Source organism: Ustilaginoidea virens, chromosome 7 (assembly GCF_000687475.1).
Source record: "Ustilaginoidea virens chromosome 7, complete sequence".
NCBI lineage: Eukaryota > Fungi > Ascomycota > Sordariomycetes > Hypocreales > Clavicipitaceae > Ustilaginoidea > Ustilaginoidea virens.
The window spans coordinates 836,657-853,724 of record NC_057322.1 but is presented as its reverse complement, the minus strand read 5'-3'; the positions used below and the strand labels follow the sequence as shown (position 1 = coordinate 853,724).

The following is a 17,068-nucleotide window of genomic DNA, read 5'->3' as shown; positions in this document are numbered from 1 at the left end:
CATGCTGGAACTGCTGGTACTGCTGGTACCTGCCGTCTCCATTCACAGCGAAATCCCGCCAGCCCAGCCACTTGCCGTCGAGCAGCCCCTGCGCGTCCCAGGCCACCCACCACCAAAGGGAAATCAAGTTGCAGATCAAAGAAGCAGACAAGACAAAGCAACCAGAGCAGCCTTGAGCCCCCCAATTCCCAATTCCCAATTCCGCCCCGGGATCTTGCTACCCGTTCCGCCCTGAACCCCCTGATGCTGCCCAGACGAAGCGACCCGTGATATTCGCCGTTCTCATCTTCTTGGCTGCCCTGCCTGGTCGTCTTTTCGCACCATCACCATCATCATAACCATCATCATAACCATCATCATCACCCTCTTCATCACCCTCTTCATTACCATCATCATCGCCATCATCACCGTTGAGTTCCCTGCACGCTTGCTGGGGGCCGGCCAATCTGCTCATCGTCACCACCGTACTGACTGGCCCGCTGTTTGGCTCCATCTTGGCCCTTGTGCAAGGCACCGCCGCACCCATCCCCCCCCGGCAACGCAGACTTCTCCTTTGAGCTCTCCTCGATTGCCTTGTTCTGCGCCATCCTGCTCCATAACTTTCTTCAGCAGCCCAGCGCCAGCGCCAAGGTTCCCATCTACCTATCCATGGTCGCCCGCCAAACCTCCCCCCTTGCCAACCCTCCTCCCCCCCCCCCCCCCCCTTTGTCATCAATCTGGCTTTCTGCTCCACTGCAGCCCGACCGCCGCTTTACTCCAACACGACAAAGCCAGCAATCGCCTCGTTTCGCCGCAACCCTCGTCGCTCTAGCCCGTCATCCTTTCTTTTCGACACGGAGCCGAGGCAGCCCTTGGCCGGCTTGGACACTCGTATCCTTCTTCCCCCCGACGGACGCGGACCCGCTTACCTCGCACGCTGCCACATCACGCCGGGCGAGCTTGCCCCGAAATGATGAGCTTCGCCGGGGCCGCGTACGCCGAGTCCGACGCTGACGACGAGTATGAGCGAAGCATGGGCGACCGTTCGCCCGTGGCCGACTCTGAGGCCTCTCCTATCGACTCGGAACTGTCAAACTCTGCAGAGCATACTCCTACAATGTACGGTCATCGCAGCAGCGCCGACCGGCTACCCGAGACCGTCATCACCGAGTGGAGCGCCGACGAGTGTGCCGACTTTATCAGCGCCATCGGCCTGCCGCAATATGCCGACGCATTCGTGGGTGAGTGTGATGGGGGGGAATGCACCAAGGAAAACACGGGGGGGGGCGGGGGGGGGCGCGGTGCATTTGTCCGCCGTCTGCTCGTATTGTCGTTGCTCTGCCCGCCCCCTTCCCCAATTCATGAGACTGCCCGTAATGATTTTGTTGAAAACCTGGCTGACTGGAAACGGGGGTCAATGAGGTGTCTTGCAGAAAACGAGATTGTCGGCGAAGCTCTGGTCGCGCTGCTGCATGACGACCTGAAGAGCATGGGAATTGCTAGTGTTGGTCATCGGTTAACAATGTTGAAGAGCGTCTATGATGTGAAGAAGGCACAAGATGTTCCCGTCGAGAGCGATCACTACTGTCCGCTATGTAAGGACATTTTCCTTTGCCATTCGCCTTTCCCTTTGGCTCTTCGCCCCTTGCCCCCTTGCACCCTTTTGCTTTTTACTAACGGGCATTCGTCGTCGAGCACAGCTGCCGATGCAGAGGCTCAGTATGCCGCCGCTACCCTCAAGGATATCAAGCACCTCGTGGAACAATTGCGGCTGCGAGACGAGCGGATGAATCTGCTGGAGCAGGACCTGCGACGCATGACGGACGACTTCCGACGGCTGCGGGAAGACATGCTGCCCGCGCTCCGCCTCGTCAAGGACCAGCAAACACCTCTGCCCAACGTCACCAGCGGAGGATCCGCCGGCCAGGGCTACCCTTTCGAAGCGACAATATCCCTCCCAGCACCAACCCCACCCCCAGGCTCCGGGCCCGGCGTGAAGCGGCAGTACTCTCAAAGGAAGATCCTCATAGGCGCGACTCCCAAGAACGCGTCGCCCACGCAAGCCGTCCACGACCGTACCATCGCCGAGCAGACCCTCGACCCGGCCAGCGCGGCCGAGCGGGCCGTCATCTCCTCGTCACACCTCGCGGCCATGAACGGATCCTCGCAGACGTCGTCTTCTCACCCGTCGCCCAACATGCCGTCTCCCACCTCACCCCAAAACTACCTGAGCGGCACCACGCTGGCGTCGAGATCGTACCGCGGCGAGTCGTCCGTAGCCTCGAACCGCTCCACCATGAACGAGCTGGACCACGGGACGGGGACGCACACGTCGTCGTCGTCGTCGCGGGAGAAGAGCGCCGGGGTGGGCGCGGGGCCCCCTCGACGCCGCGAAACCCCGGCGCCCGACACGCCCACGCCAGGCGCCAACGGCGGCGCCTCGGTCGAGATCTTCAAGTCCTTCCGCGTCAGCATGGACGACCCTTGCTACAAGGTGCTCCCGGCTGCCCTCCGAAAGTACCAAATCAACGCTCCCTGGGATCAGTATGCCCTGTACATTGTCTACGGCGACCAGGAGAGGTGCCTGGCCATGGACGAGAAGCCGTTGATTTTGTTCAAGCAGCTCGACAAGGAGGGCAAGAAGCCCGTGTTTATGCTGCGGAAAACCACCAATGCCCAGCTTGACAACGAGCCGGGCAGTGGAGGCATGGCCAACGCGGCCAGAGGCGCATCCACCGGCTACGACCCCCCGGGGGGCATCATATGAGGGCAGACTTTTCCTGCCGCTTGCCCAACCGAAGACATGATCCGCACGGGGGGTATGTTCTTTTTCTTTTTTTTTTCTTTTTTTTTCCCCTTTTCCATCTTGTTTTCCTTCTAGTTTCCCTCTCTCCCGAAAAGAAAGGAAGCGGCTCAAGGGTCCTAGCCGGGCACCATGGCCTGAAGTGCCGTCAAGTGGGCCGCGAAACCTATCGCGGGAGGAGGCATCAAGAGCATCCGCGTCATGCCCTCGTCCTCGGGGCATGGAGCGTGGAAGCTGGCGGTGGTGAGGGCCCGCCCGCAGATGTTGACAGATGTTGATGCTCACGACCACCCCTTCCCACCCACCTACGACGAGGCATCTCGGATGCCGCCCCGTCTCTGTCCTGCCGCTGTCGCAATTGTACAGCATCAGAACCGCAGCGAACTTGTCCTTGGGAAAGCCTTGGGGCAATTCGGACACGATCCGCCACTCTGCGTCGCACCTTTGGCCTCGTCTTTGGGCTGTTTCACCCCTTTTCTCCTCCCCTCCCCACCTTTCTTTTCTTGCCTTTTAAACGCTCTGTGGGAACAAGGCGGACTTGTTTTTGATGATGCCTTTTGGGGTACGACCGGCGGCGTTTTGGGTTCGGTCATGATACTAGAACACGTGAGACGTAGAAGCCGTGACGGCGGGCATATATGGTTTCGGGCTCATGGTCCCCGGACACGGCTTGGACTCGAGGGAAGCGCAGTCGCCACGGTCTGTTGCCGAGCTTTTTTTGGCTGCAGGGCCGGGTTACGCGGTGCAGCTGACCAAGGGTGGAGGTGCCGCCCGCATGCCGGCATGGTTGGAAGGCATTGAACATTGTCTCGGATGAAGAAGTGTTCTTGGGACATTTAGAGCCGTACACGGCGTGATGCACAGGGCGGGCCGTGGCCAGTCCCTGGTTGGAAACGACGCAAGGGGAATGGGATTATCTGATGCGCACGGCTTGATACTGAATGAGAATCCAGGAACGCTGTCCTACCTAGGTATCTAGGTAGCAAGTTTCTCCGTACGCGGGGAGGCTATGCTACTGCTCAAGAAATGCTGCGACATTGAAACCGCTTCCAGATGATTGCTTTGATTGTTTAGATTGTTTAGATTATTTTTTCAAGAGAAAAAGGCCACCTTTTTGCACGAGCATCATTACCCGAATCGTTTCCGTCTGGCCCCCCTTTGGCCAGCCGATTACGTCGTCAGCCTTGGCGTGCTGCCAGCCACAGCGCTGGGATTGATGCGGCCGGCCGATTCCCACCCAGTGCCACTTGGCGCAACTGCCAAGACTCTGGAGGGCGGGGGGGGGGGGGGGGGGGGAGGACCAGCAATCAATCACCTATCTATCCGCTCATTCTGAGGGGCCTGGCCGTCTTCTCTCTCACCCTCTGTCTCTTTTTGATTTGTTTATTTATTTTTCCCCCCCCTTTTCTTTTCGTCAACAGTTTCCGTTGCGAGACGGGGTTCCAAGACGAGCAGCCTCGGCGCCACACACGCCTTGTGTTTTTTATTTTTTTTATTTTTTTTATTTTTTTTTCGATTTTGTTTCCTGTTCGCTTTGCGGTATCCTCGGGGCCAGTGGATCCGACGACAATGGGCGGGGAGGGGGTCCGCTCAGTCATCGCCATCGAGTTTACGCACGAAGCAAGGTTGGAACCGGAAATCATCAGAGACAGCTGCTAGACAGCTGCTGGACAGCTCCCGGACAGCTGCGGCGCCGGAGGATGCTTGCGCCCGACTCTCGCAGCGGAAGCATACGGCGTCTACAGACGACGCGAGCAACGGGCGGCATCATCGACTGCCGCCGACGCAGACTGCCTGGCGGACCGCGGGTTCTGCGCGGAAAAGAGCCGTCGAGCATCGCGACGAAGCGGCGACGACGAACCCGGGCGCCATGGCCAGCATAGCCGGCGGCGCCGTCGCCGATGCCCTGAGCGGCGCGGGCATGAGCGCGCCGACGGGCGCCAACAGGACCACGACCACGACCACGATCACGACCACGACCCCGACCCCGTCGCCGTCGCCGACCACGCAGCCGCCCCTGACGTCGGTGCTCACCACCTACTCCATGACCACGTACACGCTGCCGACGCTGACGTCGTGGGGCACGGCGCCCGACGCCCTCGGCGATTTCAACCTCGGCGACCGCGTTCTGCAGCTGGTGTCTAGCGGATCCAGGGGCGAGAAGATTGTCCGCGGGTTCCTGATGGGCGTCGCTCTCGGCATCCTCCTGGGGGGCGCGTTGTGCTGCTGGGTGCCGTGCTTTGGCCGGCGGAGGCGGCGGCGGCGGCGGCAGAGGCAGAGGCGGCGGAACGTCGGGCGGACGGGGGGGCCGGCGGCGCTGGGGCATGCCGACGGGATGCCGACGATGCCGGTGTCTGAGCGAAGCTACATGCGCATGCGGTGGGAAGCACTCTCACGGCCGCGCCGCCAATGACGGTGTTGGGGGGAGGGGTGGGGGGGATGCCACTCGCCGTGGTCCATGCGGAGCACCCAGGTCTTTTTGTCTCGGGCATTTTCACGCGGATACAGGGATGTAGCGCATTGGCAACGACGGCGGGGGGGGGGGGGGGGGGGGGGGGGGTGGAAGGTGGAAACCCTTGGGTCTGTTTTTTTTTTTTTTTTTTCCCCTTCTTCTTATCTTCTTGTTAACCCAGCTCTTGGGGTCTGGTTTAGGATCTGGACGTGAGGTTTTCGATTGGCGTTGGTTGGGGTTACACGTCGGCAACGGCAGAGTTATATAGACACGGCGTGGAGCACGGAGCGAGATTCCCGGCACGCCGGGCCGTCTCGACAAGGCATCTTCCAGTTCAGAGGCGTGAAATTTCCCGGGTCGGTCCTAGTGCCACGATGCTGTGCTGCGCTGACATGTTGCAGCCAGCTGGTGTGCATTATATGTGTTTGTACGCGCGGCGCCAGTCGGCAGTGGCAGTGCCAGGGCAGTGCCAGGGCGGGCGGGCGCACAGCCCCACGACGGACCGGCACAGCCATGACGGACCCACCCCCCCCCCCCCCCCCGTCGGCGTCATCGGTGGCGCAGCAGCACCTTGCTTGCTTGCTTGCCAGCTCTCTTGCAAAACCCGCCCGATGTCTGCCCCCCCCGGACGCTGCCGACACCAACGTCGTCGACGCAAAAAGGCCGACCGTGACCGACTTATCCCGCCCGGCTTCGTCGACGTCCCTTGCCGCTCGAGCACGCAGCATCCCACCAAACGACTTCTTCCTTCGTCCTTTTGTCCTTTTATCGCCCCGCGTCCCCGCCAAGCACCAGGCTCACGGGTCCCCCCCGCGCCGGCCATGCTCGACGAGAACCTGCCGACGTTTCGGGTGCAGCCGTGCTCGGACAGCCCGCTCGACGCGCTGCTGTACCTGACGCACAACGGGTCCGACCCGGCGCCCGAGTACCTCCTCCGGCGGGCGGCGTCGCGCGGCACCCCCTACGCCCTGGGGCTGCTCGACGCGCACCACCCGTCCGTCGTGTACGCCGAGGTGCTCATCTCGCCGGCAGCGCCAGCACCAGCATCAGCGCCAGCACCAGCACCAGCATCAGCATCAGCAGCACCAGCACCAGCACCAGCAGCACCAGCCGTCCCGCCCGAGGCGTTCGACGTGCTCCTCTACAACCCAGACGCCGTCGTCACGGTGCGCCACCACCCCGGCGGCTGGGGCAGGTCCGAGAGCTGGGAGTTTGAGGTCCCCGAGCGCAGCTTCAAGCCCCCCTCGGCGAGCCAGCTCGACCGGGACGAGGCGCCGCTGCGGCGCGACCTGGAGCCGCGCGTCGTGTTCCGCTGGAAGCGCGACGGCCGGCTCAGCAGGGACATGACGTGCTGCATGGCGGGGCGCAGCGCCGGCGGCCGGCGGAGCAGGGAGCCCGACATCACGGTGGCGCTGCTGCGCGATGGCGGCCGCGGGGGCGCGGGCGCGTGCGCCGTCACCCTGTACGAGCCCAACATGGCGCGCGTGGAGGTGCAGGACCGCAAGGGGCTCGAGGTCGTGCTGCTGCTGATCGCGGGCGCGGTGCGCGACGTCTACCTGGGCGCGAGGCCCGACGCGCCGGCGGCGGCGGCAGCAGCAGCGGCGGCCGCCGCCGAGGAGAAGAAGGAAGGGGAGGAGGAGGAGGAGGAGGAGGAGAAGAAGCGCCAGCGCGACAGGAGGGACCGCGCCGAGCAGGAGCGTATCCGGGAGATGCTGCGCGACGAGGAGGAGCGGGAGCGGCGGCGGCGCGAGGCCGACGTGGAGCGCGAGACGGAGCGCCTGCGCAGGCAGTACGGCGTGCAGGCCTCGCCGCCGCTGCCGCCGCGCCCGGGGGCGAGCCAGAGCCAGCAGCAGCAGCAGCACCATCACCACCATCACCAGCACCAGCAGCACCAGCACCAGCAGCACCAGCACCAGCACTACTATGCTTCCGGCGCGCTGGGCGGCGCTCCCCCGGCCAAGCCCCCGCGCCCGAGCAGCGTCGGGCCCGCGCCGCCGGCCGACGGCCCCGGCAGGAAGAAGCTGTCGCGGCCGCTGGGGCAGCTGCCCGCCTTGGGCGGCTTCTTCCACCGACCCGACGGCCCGAGCAGGACGGTGGTGAGGAAGAAGAGCGTCTAGGGTTTTTGCCTCTTTTACTATTTTCGTCGCCGTTGGTGGTGTTGGCGGTCGTTTTATTTATATATGTATGTATGTATGTATGCATTTATTTTTTTGTTTGTTTGTGTGTTTGTTTTTGTTTTTGTTTTTCCGGGAAATCAACTGGCTAGCTGCATCGTGGGCGTTGGGGCGTACGATTCCATGCCTGTTGCTCAGGAGCGTGCAGCGAGGGCTGCGCAAGATCTGGCGGCTGGGAAGGGGGGCGTGGCCCGACACGGGCAGATGCCGAAAGGCATGGCTGGCTGGCTGGCTGTGCCCGGAACGATGGACGCGGGACTGGACTGGCTCGAACGGGTGGTTACTTGCGACATCTGGCGAGAATAGCCGCGGTGCTGGTGCCCACTGGCAATGGGTTCATGTAGAGGCTGGCAAAGAAATAGACGCGGCGCCGTTTGCTTTGGCACTTGTTTACACGATCTGGCGGGAATAGCCGCGGCACCGCATCCCGGCCGGTAGTTGTTTACAAAGAGCCGGCCAGAAAACAGGCGCGGTACCTGGTTCAACCGGCAGTCCTTTACAGACCTGGCGACAACGCAAACACCTGGCTCATCCGACAGTCATTGCAGGTCTGGCAGCTGAACACAATCCCCGACGCAACCGGCAGTCGTTTACAGATCTGGCCACTGACTCGACGGCAGGCCACGACACGCAAGACCTGGCGTGCAGACGCGGCACCTAGCCACCTAGCCACCCCGCCACGGTGCCTCCCGACGCCCGGGTTGTCGACAACGGCGAGGCGCGCCCACGTCTCGGCCCGCCGGGGATGAGATGAGCACCCGATCGCGACGGGCGGCGCCCCAGCGAGCGCTTCGCCGAGAGGAGTCACCGCTGCCCACTTTACTGTCGGCGGAACCACGCGCGTTGGACAGGAGAGGGCAAGAGGCAACCCCCCGCGATGGATGGGCTCGTGTTGCGCTGACGCGGCTCTCCGCTTTCGCCGCAATCGAGTAGGAAACACCCGCGATGTGCGAGTCGCCGCCGCCGCCGCCGCCGCCGCCGCACAGGCCGCGCGCGTCATTGGCCGTCGACGTTTTCCAGCCGCAAGTCGTTGATGAGCATGTAGCGGCTCAGCCCGATCCACAGGTAGCGGAACCACACCATCTGGCTCGTGTGCGCGCGGGTCATGGCGCGCCAGGCGGTCGGCAGGCCCGGCAGGCCCGGCCGGTCGACCAGGCGGTTCATCAGGACCAGGCGCGGCGGGTGGGCGGCGTCGAGCGGGTGCTGCGGCTGGACGGCGGCGGCGGCGGCGGCGGCGGCCCACGCGCCCAGGGTGGCAAAGACGTCCAGCAGGCCCGCGTACTTGCGCAGCAGGCCGACCGAGGTGAGGGTGTAGAGGGCGAGGGGGCAGGCGCGGCGGCGCGCGAGGGCGCGGACAAAGGCCCGGGCGCCGTGGTACAGGGCGACGTGGTTGGGGTGCGCCGAGACGCCGGCGGCGTCAAAGGTGACGAGGACGTCGATGCTGGCCGAGGGGGGGGCCGCCGCGTCGCCGGCCGGCCGGCCGAGCTGCGGCGCAAAGGCGCTGCGCAGGAGGTCCGAGATTTTGCCCTCGTCCCACGCCTGGGTCATGGAGTCGGGGAAGTCGGCACTAGGCGGCGGCGGCGGCGGCGGCAAAAACGGCAAAAGCGTGAGCGGGCTGGCGTGGTTTTTCTTTCTTTCTTTCTTTCTTTCTTTGTTCCCCCCCTCTAGCAGACAGAAAAAGGAAATGGGGGTTTTTGGAGGCAATGTGCCCAACGTACGGGTTGTCGACGATAAAGACGTCGTCGGCGTCTCGCAGGCCCAGATGCAGGCCGCTCTTGACGAGCTCCTTCTTGCGCACCTCGCCGAGGCCGTCGGCGTCGCCTGCGGCAAGCAAGCCCGTTAGCCAGGGGGGGGGGGTTTGGGCGGGCCAGCAAGGACGAAACCTCGCGGATGGGCAGTTACCGGAGCTCAGGCACAGGATCTTGACGTGGTTCCCGGTCGCCGGGCGGGTGAGGGCCAGCACCGTCGGGGCGAAGAACATGGCCTCGTCGTCGGGGTGGGCGATGAGCAGGCAGATGCGCTTGTTGCGCAGGGCCGGCAGCCGGGTCTGCGCGGCGCGGACGGCGTACGTGTACAGGGCGGGGATGACCACCGCCAAGGCCGCCAGGAGGCCCAAGGCGGGAAGCATGGCGGGCTGGACGTTTGTATGCGAGGGGGGGTGAAGAAGCAGCAAGCAGCAAGCAGCGGTGATGGTGATGGTGATGGTGGAGGTCGAGGTCGAGGTCGAGGGCAGCCGTCGGCTCAGGCGCCACTTGTCGGCCAGCTGCCGGGGCTTGGACCCCTGCCCCTCTGTATCCGTCCTGGAGAAGGCGCTGAGACGATCCAGGGGCTGGACACCACCCGCCGCTTAGTAAGCACCGTCGACATCACCATCGCCACCATCACCACCATCACCACCATCACCACCATCACCACCGTCACCACCGTCACCACCATCACCACCGTCATCGCCAGCCGTCATCTCCCGCCGCCCGCCATGCCCTCCACCCGCAAGCAGACCATCGCCAGCATCCCGCTGCGCCAGCCCGACCGCTCCGCCCCCCCCGACCCGACCCTCCTCGGGCTCGCCCACCAGCGCAACCTGTTCGAGCAGGCCGCCGCGCGCCAGGCCCAGCTCGCGCGCGAGACGCACCCGCGCGGGACGCCCCGCCGCGCCGAGCGCATCCTCGAGGCCTCCCTGTGGACCGCCTCCATCGCCATGCTCCACTTCACCTTTGACGTCTTGGTGCAGCACCAGTACGGCCGGGAAATCCACTGGGCGGCCGTGTGGGCTCGCGCCGCCCGCGCCTGGTCAGGTACCCGGCCGACGCGGCCCCCCGGCGCAAACGACGCGCGGCTGACGTGTCTCTCTCTCTCTCCGTAGTCTTCCTCTTCCTCTTCTACTTCCTGCACGCGCGCGAGCCGGCCGACGTCCTGGTGCCCGGCGTGGCAGCCCGCCACCAGCGCCGGCTGCGGCTCGCGCTCTTCTTCGCCGCCAGCGTCGCGGCCGGCTGCTACCTCATCCACATCTCCAACACGTACGGCTACCTGGCGACCATGAAGCAGGCCCCGCCGCTGGGGTGCCTCTGGCTGTGGGCCGTCGTCGAGCTCGACCTCGCCTGGGGGTGTGCCAGCCTGCTCGTCGCCGCGCTGTTTCTGCACCTGGGGGGCTACAGGTTGAGGTGAACATGTCGGCCGAGGCCGAGGTGCATTTTTTTTTTTTTATTTTTCCCCTCCGCGCGTCGCCGTCTACCCCGCCCGTGCGTGTCCTCGGCACCCTCCAAGCCGCTCTCAGACGGGGGACGAAACCCGGGGGAGGGGGGGGAGGCTGCCCTTTGGTCCGGGCAAAAGGAACGCCCTGTTACCAGCTCTTGAGCCGCTCGAGGGACAGCCATCCCCGTTGTCGCGAGCGGAGCTCCCCTTCGATGCCGTTTCCAGCAGACGCTGTTCCATTTTTCTGGAGGAGGATGTTGTCGTCGCGGTGTGGATGAGAGAGAGAGAGAGAGAGAGAGAGAGAGAGCAAATGGGGGCTCAGCGACGTCCGGCGACAAAGGTCCTTGGGCTTTATCAGCCGGACGTCGAGAGGAAATGCCTCTCACGTGATGGACCTGAATCCCATTGCGGAGATTCGCGTTGTACTTCGTACATGATAAAAAGAATTGAAAAGAAATCGTTTCTTGGCCCGCCGGGCTAATGGAGGCGGTCAGAGCCAGTGTTGTCGTGCAACTTGTCGTGCAACTTGTCGTGCAACCTGCACCAAGACGCGCCGACGCACCCTGGTATACCACGTCAAGGTCAACACAAGTCGGTACGATTGGTATTACTCGCATTCACATGCCCTCTACAAAGCAACAAGGAGTCGCTCAACAAACACGTCTACTTTTGCCCCCGTGTAACAGTCCGCCCGCCCGATAATAGTACCTGCAAGGAAAGCCCTCAAAGGGACCAGAACCCAACACCTGGAGAGCTTCTCCTCATCGCTCTGATGCAACCCAAACTATGCTTCACAAAAACAAAATCCAAAAAAAAAATCTCCAAAACACGTGCCGCCTCGTAAATGCTTCTCCGCCTCTTCACCATCACCACTTTCTCTGGGGCTCTGCGAATCGGATGCCGCGCCTGGCTGGCGGGACTCTCTCCATTCCCTCATCTTCCGTGTCGCTGTCCTGCTCGGCGGCGAGGCTGCCGATGCCCAGGGCGGCCTGGCGTCGACGTCGCTCGGCCGGCGTCTCGCCCGTGTCGTCGTTGTTGAGTCTGCCCTCGGCTTGACCTGCCAAGGCGGCCAGGCGCCGTCGGCGTTCCACGGCCGTTTCCGCCGGTTCCTGGTCCGACGACGACGAACGGTCGCGTCTGCCGCGGGGGGGTTCGGCAGGCTGCTCCGGCTGGCGCAGGGGCGACGCCGAGCCCGAGCCCGAGCTCTTGCCGCCTGAAGCGCTGCCTTGGCCGTTGCTGCTGCTGTCGCTTCCTACATGCAGCTCGCGAACGGCGGCAGCGACGGCCCGGGCCTGGCCCTGCGGCGTCTTGGTCGACTGGGGGTCGGGCGGCGGCTCTTTCTTGGCCACCGACTTGATGGCGGTCGAGGCGCTGGAGCGGTCGACCACCTGGTTGCGGGTGCCAGCATCCAGCTTCTGCATTTCGCGGATGAAGTCGTCCTTTGTCATGCGCCTGCCTACCCCGCCAATGGTGAATCTAATCTTTTGGTCGTCGCCGTCATCGACGCCGTCTGGTTTCTTCTTCTGCGGCGGCGGCGGCTGCTGCTGCTGCTGCTGCTGCTGCTGCTGCTGTTTCTGAGCGGCTTGCTTTCGTCTGCCGGCCTCGCCGCGTTGGCCAAAGCCAGCCCAGCCAGCCCTGAACGACGCTTTTGGCCCGGCTTGGCCCTCTTCGGCCGCTGCCGCTGCATCCTTGTCCTCGTGTCGACGTGAACCTAGTCCCAGGTATTTCAGGCCGGTGCCAACCAGATGGCTTCCCTGGTTGTCGGATTTCGACGACGGAAGCTCATACGTCTTGACGACTTCTCCATCCTCGTCTTCAACGATAATCTGCGAGACAACAAAGAAACAAAGCGTCAGAAGAACTGCTACTCCTCAACAAGACCAGTAGGGCAAAAAAAAAAAAAAAAAAAAAAAAAAAAAAACAATAACAAGTGGCAAGGAGGCGGATGGAAAAAGCAAAGGGGAAAGGAAACGTACCGCGTTGCCAAACTGGTAGGCCCGGGCTGGCTCGTGCCGTCGTTCGCTCTTGCCCTTGTCCTTTCGTTTGGCCATTTCCGACGTGTAATACTCGCTCACTTTACGACGCAGGCCTCCCAGCCCCCAGCGCTCAGCTCCCGGTCTCGCCGCATCCGCTCTGGCCTCGTCCTGCGCCCCTGGCGGCTTGGTGTCTTGGTCCTCTTCCGGACTCGGCTGGATGTCAATGACGTCGCCGTCGTCGTTTTCAAAGACCAGCCGATGGCCCTCATCGTACACGTTGACGTGGGGCGCGCGACTTGTCGGCTGGCACGCCTGTTTTTCCGCCTCTGCATCCTGCTTCTCCCGGGGCTCGTCGCTGGCCAGAGTCGTGGAATCCGGCTCCCCGGTGGGCGGCGACGGCGAGGTCGACGTCTCTGGTTGAGGAGACCGGTTGGGGAAGATGGCAGACTGACTGATGGGTCCGCCGGGTCCGATTCCGTCGTCCCATTTCTTGTGCCTCCGCTTCTTGGAAACGAGAGAAGAGGCGCGGCTCCCGGGGCGGCTGTGGTGGCCGTGGCCGTCCTCGTCCCTCTGTCGTCGCAGGAAGCCGGTGGGAGGTGCCAGGGTGCCCGCCGGCAAGGACGGCGGCTCCTTGAGGTCGTCAAACGACGCCTCCGACATGGTCTTGGCCATGGACCTGGACTGGGACGAGATCCTGGGCAGCCGATTCATCCACGACGGCCCGTCCTCGGGGGCTGCCGTGTACGACATGGTCAGGGTCAGGGTGTTGATGCGCTTGCCGAGGGTGAAGACGGCGATGGACGATCCGTGGATGAGGATGGACGATATGACGAGAAACGTCACAATGGGCCACACCAGGTAGATGAGCTTGTAGTGGGGGGAATCCGGAGGAGGAATCTCCCCGAGGGGCACGGGCTCGGAGTGCTCCAGCTCGGCCCTGGCGAGCATGGCGACAAAGATGGCGCCGACGCCAATGGGGCCGAAATGGCCGGCAAACAGCGCCTCTCTCCAGTTCTTGACGTCCGGTATGAAGGGCTTGAGGGCCAGCATGACGGGGATGCGCCTGAAGAGCAGGACGAAGACGGCAATGACGACGAGACGCCAGGCCACCATGCCGAAGACGCCGTCGTTGTACTGCTCCCAGGGGATGATGGTGCCGAAATAGACAAAGTAGGTCAGGTTGAGCAGCAGGTCGATGACGTTGGAGACGTGCGACTCCTCCGTCTTCATGCCGAACCAGCCGTCGTTGGAGAAGCCGACGCCGGCGGCGAAGCCCACCAAGAGATCGTCGAGGCCCAGGATGCTGCCGGAGCCGGCGCAGAAGAGGGCGACGACAAAGTAGAAGACGAGGAAGCTCTCGCGGTCAATCAGGTCCCGCGACTCGGCGAAGCGGATGCCGTGGCGGGCAACGTAGCCGAGGAGGAAGCCGTAGACGGCGCCGAAGATGCACTCGTACAGCACGACGTAGACGATGAAGTGGAAGCTGACCTCCCTGGCGCTGCGCTGGTACTGGATGAGATAGAGCGACAGGTAGATGAAGGGAAAGGCCATGCCGTCGTTGCAACCCGATTCGGCGGAGAGCAGGTCGCGCAGGTGCTTGGGCACGCGCTTGGCGAACTTGCCCTTGCCGACGACGGAGGAGGCGAGGACGGGGTCGGTGGCGGTGACGCAGGCGGCGACGACGAGGGACTCGAGCCAGTCGAGGGCCGGGATCATCCACCAGACGAGCAGGCTGGTGACGAGCCAGCCAAAGGTCATGACGGGGACCAGGAGGAAGACGACCGACTTCCAGTGCTTCTCCATGTAGTACTTGGGCAGCTCGACGCCGACGGCGAAGCACTGGACGACGAGGACGATGCGGGAAAACTCGACGGTGACAATGTCGGCGTTGCCCCACGAGTTGGGATCAATCAGGTTGGCGGCGTGAGGGCCGAAGATGACGCCGCACAGGGTGGCAACGGTGGCTTCGCCAATGTACATGCGCTCCTTGATGAAGGAGGAGCAAAGCATGAAGAGGGAGGTGAAGCCGCCGAGGATGATGTACACCAAGTGCGGCTTGGTGATGTCGAGGTGTTCCCAGGCCATTTGGGCGGATTTGTCTCTTTGCAACCCCTCGGGGCCTTTTTTTTTTTTTTTTTTTTTTTTTGAAAGGATACCTTTATTTCTCTTTTCCCCCCCTTTCCCTCCCGCCGGGTTTCACTCCGGTGATGGACTTGGCAGAAACTCGGACGAAGGAGGCAAGGATGGCGGCCGCTGCTGGCTCGGAGGTGAAGACGGCTTGGACCGACAGTCGACTCGGCGCCGGCCAATTGATGCTGAGCGGAAACGGATGCCGGATGGATACATGCAGCCCAGATTTGTCGGCACCGAGGGCAGTGTGTACAGAAGCAATCTGCCGTTGGGACGGTTGGGACCCCGACGGACTCTTTTCTTTCCGGACGGGCTCGATTCAAAGCGGAAAGACTGGCAGAGTAGCGAGACGGGCGAGCAAGCGACAAGAGGTGGCAGAGGAAGAGGCGCGCAGTTGAAGAGTTGTTGAAGAGTTGTTGAAGTGTTGTTGAAGTGTTGTTGAAGTGTTGCGGGCAGGGATAGGCAGGGGGGGTGTGTGGTTGGTTAAGTAGGGTTGCGGATGATCAAGGGCGGATGCGATAATGGCGTCACTCTGCAGACGGGACGGCGATAGAGTTTGCGGCGTGGGAATCCAGAAAAGCAACGGGGCAACAACGGCAACAACGGCAACAACAACAACAAAAACCACGACGACGGCGACGTCGACGATGATGAAGGAGATGGTGATGGCGTCGATGACGATGACGAAGGCGACGGCGACGGCGACGGCGACAACGACGACAGCGATAGCAACCGGGTCTCGGTCTGCCCTCTCCAACGAGGCCAGGTCGTTCTCGTTCTGCAAGGTTCGCCTCTGCAGGATTCGCAGCAAGGGCAGGCAGTCAGGTTCTGGCTCCCGGCACCACGGATTACCCTCCCGTCTCGGACTGTTTTGCGCACAGCCGGGATGATGGCAAAAAAAAAATTGGAAAAAAAATCCAGTCCTGGTCGATGGGTGGGAAAAGGGCACGGGAATCTCCACCGGGGCGGTGATGGAGTTATAGCCGGCAGTGTCCCCCCCCCCCCCGCCCCCCAAGTCCATCGCTGACTCGGGTCGGCCGGCCTATTGACAGCGCCTGGCATTTTTGCCGTGGACGACGCGGCCCTGGGGCAGGCCAAGACGGCCAAGACTTTGTTGGCCCTGTTGGCCCCAGCTGTGTGCTTTGGTCTGGGGATGGATGGATTTGCAAAGCTGGACCGGGTCTGGTCTGGTCTGGTCTGGTCTGGTCTGGTCTGGTCCGTGGGATCGGCCGTCGAGCCAGTCAACTTCTGGTCGACTGCACTGCCAGCGCAGGGCGAATGCAAGGAAAGGACATCCAGACATGATTGACCGACGCCGGCATCCCAGAGGGAGGCCCTGATGGACGGCGCCGCGGTCGGCGGCGAGCTCGTTGACAGTAGCTGCTCAGACTGTTCTGCTGTCTGGTGCTAAATACATGTTTGATTGTAAGCATCGGGCGGGCATGGGGCACGGGCTAGGCCATATGGAGCTCTGCCTTGGCCGTGCCTTCCCTCGCGACCAGATCAAATTCCTTCCTTCCCTTTTCCTCTGCCTTCCTTCCAGTCTCGCATCACGCCCATCGACCCAAACAGACACTGATACCAGACACGTGCAGCCAACTGCTGCGTCCGACCGCCGGAGCACCAGACACCACCAGACAAGTAAGTGCCTGGCCAGCACGCACCAGAGCGACTTGCGTCAACTCAAGCTACCAGCTGCATGTCGTCTCGGCCTCCATCCCAATCCGGGCCCGCGCGCAAACCCTGTCGGCGCGGCTGCCCCGTGCGTGGTGAGCGAGCACGCAGCCCGCAGCAGCACCAATTGACTGACACCAACAAATTCTTGACCACGTCTGCGTTCCCCAGCGGGCGCCCATGTAAGCCGGCCAAGTTTGTGGCGGCATGGCCCAATCAATCGTCTTGGTGCTTGCCGCGCAACGGCAGAGAGATAAGATAAGATTGCATGGGGCCGGCGTGGGTGCTGGGCGGCCTTGTACATGGTACGTAGCAGGTGCCTGGAGGGAGGGAGGTAGGCGGTGTGTGCAGTGCGTACAGGGAGGGGGTGAGTGGGTAGGGGATGTTGCAGTTGACTGACAGGCCCAACCCAACGCCTTCACGGCAGGGGTGGCGGCAGCCAGCCGGGAGCAAAACAGATGGACGGGAGGGCATCACCGGCGGCATGGCATAACCGATATCATCGGTAGTAAAACGACGCCAGGCAGCTCTGCTGGCCATAGATTGGATTCCATGAAATGAAATAAATAAATATAAAAAACACACGCTTCAACACAAACAAAGGGAGAAGCATCGCGCATCTCGCCATGCCAAAGCACCAACCCAACCCACCTCTGCACCAGGTCGGCCGCCTTGAAAGTTGGGAAAA

The 17,068-nt window shown here is 62.9% G+C and overlaps 7 protein-coding genes across 7 annotated transcripts; 5 read left to right on the top strand and 2 right to left on the bottom strand.

The window, feature by feature from the left end:
- Positions 1–949: 949 nt before the first annotated feature.
- Positions 950–2,746, top strand: UV8b_07862 (uncharacterized protein; the record flags this gene model as incomplete). The annotated part of the gene is made up of 3 exons (XM_043145359.1): positions 950–1,220; positions 1,413–1,574; positions 1,680–2,746. 3 exons carry the CDS (start codon positions 950–952, stop codon positions 2,744–2,746), a joined length of 1,500 nt encoding a protein of 499 aa, XP_043001294.1.
- Positions 2,747–4,652: 1,906 nt separating this feature from the next.
- UV8b_07861 (uncharacterized protein) lies at positions 4,653–5,195 on the top strand (the record flags this gene model as incomplete). Its single annotated transcript, XM_043145358.1, has 1 exon — positions 4,653–5,195. The coding sequence occupies one exon, from the start codon at positions 4,653–4,655 to the stop codon at positions 5,193–5,195; it is 543 nt and encodes a 180-aa protein (XP_043001293.1).
- An 860-nt stretch (positions 5,196–6,055) lies between these two features.
- On the top strand, positions 6,056–7,351 carry UV8b_07860 (uncharacterized protein; the record flags this gene model as incomplete). Its single annotated transcript, XM_043145357.1, has 1 exon — positions 6,056–7,351. One exon carries the CDS (start codon positions 6,056–6,058, stop codon positions 7,349–7,351), a length of 1,296 nt encoding a protein of 431 aa, XP_043001292.1.
- A 1,053-nt stretch (positions 7,352–8,404) lies between these two features.
- On the bottom strand, positions 8,405–9,536 carry UV8b_07859 (uncharacterized protein; the record flags this gene model as incomplete). Its single annotated transcript, XM_043145356.1, has 3 exons — positions 8,405–8,975; positions 9,127–9,229; positions 9,311–9,536. The coding sequence occupies 3 exons, from the start codon at positions 9,534–9,536 to the stop codon at positions 8,405–8,407; spliced, it is 900 nt and encodes a 299-aa protein (XP_043001291.1).
- Positions 9,537–9,884: 348 nt separating this feature from the next.
- On the top strand, positions 9,885–10,573 carry UV8b_07858 (uncharacterized protein; the record flags this gene model as incomplete). Its single annotated transcript, XM_043145355.1, has 2 exons — positions 9,885–10,203; positions 10,272–10,573. 2 exons carry the CDS (start codon positions 9,885–9,887, stop codon positions 10,571–10,573), a joined length of 621 nt encoding a protein of 206 aa, XP_043001290.1.
- Positions 10,574–11,466: 893 nt separating this feature from the next.
- Positions 11,467–14,661, bottom strand: UV8b_07857 (uncharacterized protein; the record flags this gene model as incomplete). The annotated part of the gene is made up of 2 exons (XM_043145354.1): positions 11,467–12,426; positions 12,577–14,661. 2 exons carry the CDS (start codon positions 14,659–14,661, stop codon positions 11,467–11,469), a joined length of 3,045 nt encoding a protein of 1,014 aa, XP_043001289.1.
- A 158-nt stretch (positions 14,662–14,819) lies between these two features.
- Positions 14,820–15,689, top strand: UV8b_07856 (uncharacterized protein; the record flags this gene model as incomplete). Its single annotated transcript, XM_043145353.1, has 3 exons — positions 14,820–14,951; positions 15,260–15,491; positions 15,628–15,689. The coding sequence occupies 3 exons, from the start codon at positions 14,820–14,822 to the stop codon at positions 15,687–15,689; spliced, it is 426 nt and encodes a 141-aa protein (XP_043001288.1).
- Between the last annotated feature and the right edge of the window lie 1,379 nt (positions 15,690–17,068).